At 44.7% G+C, this 9017-nt stretch overlaps 1 protein-coding gene across 1 annotated transcript in view; it reads left to right on the top strand.

Annotated features, from left to right (window-relative positions):
* IER5 (immediate early response 5) overlaps positions 1–1181 on the top strand; it is a 1746-nt gene extending 565 nt beyond the window's left edge. Inside the window, exon 2 of the mRNA XM_029933365.1 lies at positions 5–1181. Within this exon, the coding sequence (XP_029789225.1) occupies positions 5–244 (240 nt within the window). The 3' untranslated portion in view covers positions 245–1181. The remainder of the gene's footprint in view (positions 1–4) is intronic.
* Positions 1182–9017: the final 7836 nt, after the last annotated feature.

Raw genomic sequence — 9017 nt, 5'->3', positions numbered from 1 at the left:
GGAGGAGGAGGAGGAGGAGGAGGAGGAGGAGGAGGAGGAGATGGAGACCGGTAACGTGGCTAACCTCATTAGCATCTTCGGTTCCAGCTTCTCGGGACTCTTGCGGAAAAGCCCCGGGGGCGGCCGGGAGGAAGCCGAGGGAGAGGAGAGCGGTGCGGAAGCCGCCGAGCCCGGGCAGATCTGCTGCGATAAGCCGGTGCTGAGAGACATTAACCCTTGGAGCACAGCCATCGTGGCCTTCTGAGCCCCCGGGTCCCGTTCGGAAGGAGATTGAGCGGCGGGTGACCCCGATGTGGGGCCGCAAGGACGGCCCGGAGACCGCAGGCGCTGGGCGCGTTGCGGGGACCTTGGGTGCCGCCGGGCAGCACCGACTGCCCTCGGGCTCGGCGGCCTCCCCCTCGAGGCTTGCGGAAGAGGACGATCCTTAACTTTTGTGTAGTGTTCTGTCTGTGTACGTACGTCTGTTTTGTTGAATTAAGACCGTTTTGTCCTTCTGGAATGCACCACCCCTTTCCCAGGGCTTGAGGAGATCGGGGGCAGACGGGGACTTTCCTGTGCCAGCAGCACCGAGGGGGAAGCGGCGGAGGAGCTGGGGCTGGGGAGTTCCCCTTTCGTGCCCGGGGGCGGAAGGGACTTTACACACGCCCCTCACATGAAAGCTAGCCCCGCACCGGGGCCGGGAGTGGCATTTCCTCCCAGGATTTCCTCAGACTGGAGGGATTTAGTCTGGAGCAGAGACCTGTATTATTTCGCTCTCCCACCTTTCCATCTCCTTGAAGAGACTTCCGTACCCTGTGATTACTCTGGGAAAAGGGAATCCAGCGGCTCTTGTCTTCCCCACAGGGAAAGAAAAAAATAAAAAGCTTGATGAACTTCACAGAAGAGTTCAAGCTTGGAAATATGGAGTTTATAGAGAATAGATATATTTTTAAAAGCTCTAGATCAGAACTACTACACAGTGCTTTTGAAAAGTGTTTAACGAAACAAAGTTTACAGACAGAAGCCCTAAGTGGAAAGACCTTATGGTTTTGTAGATCCGGTGACTCCAGTCTTTGTTGTATAAAGGTTGGGGGAGCTGACAAGGTTTTTGTACAGTATTTTCTCCTTCGTTGTATTGATTTTTGTATAAAAACGTTAACTCTACGTGTCTGACACGTATTAAATATTTTGAAGCAACTTAATTGGCTCCTTGTCTGTAATCATCTGGGATGGGAGAGAAGAGGGAGGAGGGTGTCTAAAGTCAGTTTAGGGCAATTTGATTTTCTGCAGCTCAATCTGATGGTGTCCAATACTAATTTAGGGCCAACTTTTTAAGCCCTTACCCTACGCAAATATGTTTTCACAAAAACTTCCTTTTAGCATCCTGTTAAACTATATACCATGGGCCATCTTTTAACTTTGTTACTGAAGAAAACTGACACATGAGGGCAGCTAATGAGGCTGACCTGCTCAGTTGGTCTGATCATCCTCTGCATTCCGGTGGATGTCAGGATGGAGTTTTCAGTATTTTTTTTCTTCCTTGTTTTACTTGTGGAAAGTGAAAGGAAATTGCTTGTGTCAAACTAGGTAAAGAAGGAGGGCTAGGCAAATTCAACTTAGCAAAACTTCCTGGTTTACTCAGTCTTTGGGTCATGGTAAACACAGGTGAGGACAACTATGTCATCAGTTGGTTTCACTCTACTGCATTTTAAGAGCTTTTTGTCAGAGGCAAGTATTCAGTATGTGAAAGGGATTCACTAGTCTATTTCAGAAGTAAATCTATTAGGATGCTATTTTAAAAATATTGTTGCTAGTACTTTAAAAGCTGGTGTTGGTCTATAAGAGCTTATAAATGAGTATTTAAGAGATGGGACAAATTGAGGAAAGATTAGACAAAGCTTTTAAGTCAAGGTTATGGCCTTTGAACAGAAGGAGCAAATGAATGGTGCTTCGGTATTCCTAAAGCCTTGATTATGTGAACTTCTGTCATAGCTCAGTAGGCCAGTGCTTTGATTTTTCGCAACTCAATTAGTGATTGATTAAGCATAAGGAACTTTTGGCTTTATGCTCCATCACCATAACAATATATTCATAGAATTAAACCTTGTCTAATCAGGGTCTTATTAAAGTTGACATTTTTTCTTTCAGAGGTTAGCTATTTAAGTTCGGTGTCTAGCCACAAGAGATCCGTTGAGTGTGCCAACTGCTTAATCTGGAGAAAGGGTCCAGGGCCTTAATTTTTGCAAACGTTTCCTGTTGCTAGAAAGTAATTATGCTTGAACAGCTATTTCAGTGCATCTTTGTATTTGAAAGGGAGTAGCATTTGGTGTGTTTAAGAGAGTTGATATGTTTTGGGTAAGACAAGTTCCTGTTGATTTAACATAAAGAGAAACCATGGGATCATGTTTCTGCTTAATTTAGATCACGTTAAGTGGACATATTTGATAGGGAGATGTAGCTTTGTAGGAAATCCGAAAAGATCTTTATTGGTTTTGATTCCTTCATCTTTTTCTGCCTCTGTTTTTCCAAATCCCCCAAAAGTTCTTAGAAAAGTGAATTTTAGTTTTTTAGTTATCATTGTTAACTTAGAAGTGAATTTTATGCATGCATCAGCTACATTACTGTCAAAGAATTGTGTATATTTGTAAGGCAAGTAAGGGGGAATCTATTTTTAACTATCTGAATGCTGCGTTCGTTTATTCTTTGGACAGTTGGCAGTTAGAAAGCTTAGTTGCGTCAGCATGGTTTTGTTCTTCCTTACCTCTCACACCAACTCTGTGACTTTCCTGATTGTATCAAGCAACTCTATTTTCAGGGAAGAGTAAGGAGTGAAAACACTCAAGGAGCAAAGATCTTGTTGACATACAAAGCTTTCTGTGGGTGAGTAAAGAAAAAAATAGACCACGGAGTTATTTTTAGCCTGAATTGCTAGGGCATAGAATGTTTCTTAAGCCATGTTAATTGATAGGTCCTGGAAAAGAGCCTTCCCAGTGGCAGGAGGAGTTATCACACACAACTAAATCAGATTCACTGTGACTACAAATGAAGCAATAGTTTGAATACCTAACCACTTCTTGATCACTCTGGGAGGGACCTCTAATTTTGATCAAATAACCTTAGCTGTGGTCTGGGGGAGAAAAAAGAAAAAAATATATATATGTATTTGACTTGTCTTATAAACACTAGTTGTTTAAAAAGTGCTTTTCCCTAAGGTACCTAGTAGGTATCACTTATCACTGATAGGATTTGAGGATGAGAAGTGGGAGGGAATGGGCTATTTAGCAACATTGGTAAATATCTTCTCAGACTAAAGACATAGTAAATATTGGGAATGGAATCAATAATGACAAAACTGCTCTTTTTTTTTTTTTTTATTGCTGAATTAGTCTGAATCTGTCACCTCAACTTGCTAGGCTTGACAACTCAGAGCCTGTGAGATGGGGTCCAAAGGCTAATACCTACTGCGATACGGAGTTTGATGGACATTTATTTCCTTGTACTTTTTTTTTTTTAAGTAGAGTTAGTTCAGTTCACTGAATAACCAAAGAACTTTTGATCTCTTGCCCTAAATATTCTTGTCCTGTTTGTGAATTTTTTATTCTTCTAAGCTTGCTTTTATCCCAGCAGTTACTGAAAGAAGAAGAGAATGAAAAGAAACAGGGATCCAACCCTCCCGTGACTATGAAAGAAGCCATTACTATTAGGTGCCGAACTCCGGTGGCAGTGAGGTCTGCTTCCCAGGATTCCTGGCACTCTTTCCAGTAATGAGCAGTTTGTTTCTCAGCCTTTGAACCATTATTCACATTTAAAATTCTACTCAGTGGAAAGCCATGGAAGGAAAAATACAGTAGAAGTAGAATTGATGTTAGGAATCATTGTGATCTTAACTCATGTCCTTGGAGTTTTTCAGTAACAGATCTTGAGAGTACAATAGAGAAGAGAGTATGTGAGAGCAGAAAGTATAAAAGGATACATACATCTCGTAGAAAACCTCCTTCCTGATCCAAACACGGTTTTTCCCCAATGCCTGCCGCCAGCCCCTCCCCCAGCAGGAACAAGGGTTTTAAAAATAAAACCCTTCTCTAGCTCACTCTCAGAGGAACATAGCCCAAAGCGTCTTTGCTGGACTATATCCTGGGGTTTATCTCAGACCTTTGGAATCTCACAGGCAGGGAGGGAGAAGCCTCCTGGGACTGCATTCCTAAAAGGGCCTCTCCCCCTCTCCTGATCTGCAGCAGCCCCTGCCACTGGATACTGCCCACTTCTGGGCAGGTGGAACAGTATTGGCTATCAGCTTTGGAGAGCTGTAGGAAGAAGGGCTGATCCCTGTCACTACCACTGAGCATCTGCCACAGGTAATTCTCTTAAGGGTCTAGCACAAAGTAGGCCTGCGACATTTCTTGAGAAATCTTATTTTATAAAATAAAATTTTCTGGGACCTGGTCACAAAAGGCCCCATGTCTATGTGATAAGTCACATCCCTAAGGTAAGACTCAGCTTTTCTCTTTCTACCCATTCAGCACCAAAGCTGACCTGGTCGCCCTCTGCTTTCTCCCTATGACCTGGGCCTCTGCCAGACTGCCCAAGCCTGTCATTACACTAGATGCCAAGGCAAGGCTCCTTTCAGTTTCCTAGAACTCAAGGATGTGCCAAACACCATGTGTTCCTATCTGCTTGTTCTTCAGTCTATTCAATGTCTCAAGTCTTGGGGCAGGGCAGCTGCTGGAAATGATTTCTCTGATGCAAAAGAAAATTATTTCCTCCGCTTAAAACACGGAGGTTTTCTATGAGGGGCAGAATTTTCTTTGGCTACTCCTCACACTTGATCCCTTTCCTGGATCCTATTCGAGTTTTTCCTTAAGCTGATTCACATCTGCGTGGCTGTTTCTTTCTAGCCAGCCACAGCATCACCCTGCCCTTTGTGGCCTAGATACTTCCTTTAGTGGTGTAGTTGTTACATCGTTCCTGTCTCTCTGGGTGCTAGTCTTCCCTACCTCCATCCTCTCCTAAGGAGGCTCACATTCATCATTCAGCTGGGGAAGAGTCTACTGCTCAGGGAAGAGCTGTGATTGGGAGTGCTACTGCCTGCTAGGAGGGAGCAGAGCTGGATTTCTTGACCTTGAGCCGTGCAGCATCACAGGAGACTCCACACTCTGGAGATCAAGCCACAACTGTAGTAGTTGGTTGTCCAATCCTGGTGCCACATCAGACCCCCAATTCCATTATAATAGCAGGGGGTGGGTATGGGAGTATCTATCCATCTAGAAACAGGAGCAGCTGCCGAAAAACAGCCTGGCTTTTGGCCAGATGGAGGGAAGGAGAGGCAAAGCCAGGGGAGTCCAAAATTGGGCTACACAGTATTTCCTCTCTCCCCCTTACTGGAACTGCATGTGCCGCTTTTTAGAACAGATAATGAATCACAGAGCTGCTCTGATGAAGAAATCCAAAAGTGCCTCTTGGCCTTGTCTGCCCCCAACTACTCCCACCCCTTTTAGGCTTTGATTGATTACCAGAAATGGGAGTAGAGGAAACAGTCAACCCACTGGAATCTTGCAACAGAGGTGACCACTAGGACGTGAGCTAGGTGGTGTGAAGAGATACTGCCAGTGGCGGTGGGGGGCAGTCATTGGGAGAAAGCACCATGGAGTCAAGTTCTCCTGCTCAGAAGGTTGGTTGTGGGTCAAGTGAATTCAGGGCAGGAGCAATCCACCCATTTTTTTCTCCCCAGCTTTTCTCAAGCTGCACCCATTTTCTTAAGACAATTTCCAAGTTCTATTTTTGGTTTGGAAAAGGGTGAAAGTGCCTTGGCATCTGCATTTATCAGCTTGCTTGCTCTCTGTGTGTGTGACCTACTTTAGAGACTGAAGTTGCTTTTATTTTTATGGCTATAGGAGAAATCCCTGAAAGCAAAAATTCAGTTTCAGAAGCTGAACTTATGGTACACGGGCCACTATGTTGAGGTTGTTATTACTCTATGATTTCTGTGGCTTTCTCCCCCACCACCCCACTTCCTCTTCAAAATGTCTTTTTTTAAAGGCACTCCTTCCCTGCATTGCTAAGAGCAGTTGTAAAGATCTGGTGTGGGGGCGATTTTGGCATGTGAGCTGGCCCAGCTGTCTGCTTCCCTTTAAGTCACCTCAGCATCGGGCATCTGGCCTCCTAACATGGAGCTTACAGCTCCTTAAGGCTCTTGAACTTGCGTATGAGACAGGGAGACACAGAGGGGAACGTCTCCTACTTATCAGTCAGAAAAGAGTAAATGAGGTCCAGAAAGTGAGTACATAATCTCGAACAGTCAAGTGAGGACCCAGGCCGAGGCAGTGTTAGAATTCACCCTGGACCAGTCCTTGGGACCCTCTGAGCCGGGAACTTGTGGACCCAAATCTGAAATGTGGCTCACTACTTGGGAGAATCATTCACTTTTCTTGGTTTCTATTTATAGTCCAAAAAAGAAAAAAATCCACTTGCCTCAGTTGTGATTTGAAGATAAATTAGTGTTTGTAAAGCAAAGCTAGAAGATAATTAACAACTCAGCCCTAGGTCCTATCAATTAAGTATTTACAGGAACACCCAGAAGGAATTCATCAATGGAGAACACAGAGATGCAAACAATAGCATCCTGGTTCTAAGTTGGATTACATTCCATATGAGCTACAAAAACAACACAGATTGCCCCCGCCCCCCAAACCTGACAGTCTGCAGTGTGATCTAGCCCCTTGCTTCTCAAAGTATGGTCCGTGGACCAACAACATGGGTATCATCTGGGAGTTTACCAGAAATGTGGACTCTCAGGCCACACCCCAGACTACTAAATCTGTATTTTAACGAGGACCTGAGGTGATTTGCACATTAAAGTGTAAAAAGCAGGTATTTCCACTGATCTCAGGGTCAAGTGTAAACTTCTCAGCTTGAGATTACTCAAGGCCTAGCTCCCCCACGCTAGTCCTTCCTTCACAATGCTTCTAGCCTTAGCGTACTGCCTGCAGGCGTGTGTGTGTGTGTGTGTGTGTGTGTGTGTGTGTGTGTGTGTGTTGCTTTTCATATGCTGCTCTCCAGGAGGGGGATGGCCAAGTTTAGAGATGGTCCTTAAACCTGAGAGCAGAAGGAAACTCAAAGCAAGAGAGAAAGGCAGAAGCTAACGACCTAATAAAGGGGAACCCTGGAGGTAGGGGCTGGAGTAGGAAGAGGGCGCTGGTAGCAGGAACAGTTTGTGGAGAGGTGGGAGTAGAGCCAAGGGAGATGGGAAGGAAGATGGGAAGTCAAGGCAAACAACAAAGAAAAAGGGTCACTGAACTAAAGATTGTTACTGGTGAATTTTAAGAAGGGTTCTGGTAGAAGACAAGAGAAAAAAATTCAGTTATAAAGTTGGGGAGGGAAGGATGTGGAGGCTCTGGCTTCCTCCAAGAAATCTGGCATAAAAGGCAAAAGAGAACCAGAAGGATAACTAGAGAGGACGTTAGGTCAATTGAAAGGGCCTGTGCATTTCTTAAGACAGAACCAAGGAGAAACAACCAAACCGAGGTGAATGGGGTTTGAATATATAAACTGCTAAGTATGCATCTCTTATCAGAAGGAAGAAACACTTTCTTTTCCTTCTGTCAAATAAAAGGAGACTGGAGACACTAATAAATCACTCCAGGGACCTTGTTAGTATCAGCAGCCTGCATTGTCTTCCTCATTCTCAGCCCACAAAGACTCTTGCAGCTTAAACTCCAGCATACTAGTTGGCAAGGTAACAAACTGAAGAGAGGATCCTGAAGGATAAAGGATCACTCACTTTCCCAAACCCTAGTGCCGCCAGCTACTCATCTAAAGATATACATTTCTGATGCTTCATCTTCTTTACATACTAGGAGTCCAGAACATCAGAATGCAGGCGTGTGCTATGAAGAAAGCAGAATCTGGGTTCTTGTCAGCAGAACACACACACACACACACACACACACACCTGCCCTTCTAGTCTGTTCTCATTCGGAAAGCCAGTTATGAATGAGCGTGCTTTCCTGGGTAAGAACTTTTCTCTTCCTTTCCTCCCAAGCAAAGTCTGACCTCATCTGTCATTTTCAGTGTTATGGAGGATTAGTCTGAGGCTGAGCACAAGTTGAGACTTGCCCAACAAAGAGGCTCCGGATACTGAGAGAAGAGGGAGGGAAGCCAAACAGTTTTAGGTCTCTTCAGGCAATGAGGAGAATAGGAGTGGGAGAGGCGAGGGGTGGACGCGTGGGGAAGGCAAGAGAGACAGATGTCGGTGGTGATTTCAAAAGAAACACAGGACTAAAATAAACGCAGAGTCAGAAAACAGGAAGAATGTGAGAAGGAGAAGGTAATGGACTGAGAAGTGCAGTGTGTTTGATAAAACATAGCCCCGTCCAGATGGAGAAACAGCATTATCCCCCAGCAAAGTCTTCTGGAACGGGGGAGGGGGAGAAAGCAAAAGAATTAATAGCTCTGCTTGGTAGTGGCATCATTTTCTGCTCTACTTCTAAGAGTCACAAAGCAACATCATCATTAGACCTTCATCCCAATTTTCTGAAAGGATAAGATGAGGCCCTAACGTGTCAGTGTCAGTCTTTGTCTGCCTAGACCATCCAGAGACAAAATTCAACCCAGAGCTCAAAATTCCTTCAGTCTGGTTGCTTTCTGTCCTAATTAGCTGAAGCTGTTTCTAAAAACAAACGGATCATCTTCTTTCACAGATTCCCTGGTGGCCCTTTCCCCACTGCTACCTGCATCCAGGGCTTTCTCCCGACTTTTCTGTGCTCTTCTCCTCAAGTTCCCTCTCAGACACCAGGGCTGCAGACCTTAGCTTCCTCTCCCTCTTTTGCTGACACATTGAAACACTTGCTAACGCTTATAGCATTGCCTCCACCTTAAAGCTTCCATTCCTGCTCTTCACTGTCAACTTTTTTTATTCTTTACTTCAAGCCCTTATTAGTTCAGTCTATTCTCCCCTTTCCTTCAACAACTGCCACCCGCCCCCCAACCTGGTAACTAAGAGATTATTCATCTTACAATATGATTTTGGTGATGTTTTCAGT

Source organism: Suricata suricatta, chromosome 3 (assembly GCF_006229205.1).
Source record: "Suricata suricatta isolate VVHF042 chromosome 3, meerkat_22Aug2017_6uvM2_HiC, whole genome shotgun sequence".
Taxonomy (NCBI): Eukaryota; Metazoa; Chordata; class Mammalia; order Carnivora; family Herpestidae; genus Suricata; species Suricata suricatta.
This window is presented reverse-complemented; position numbering and strand designations above follow the sequence as displayed.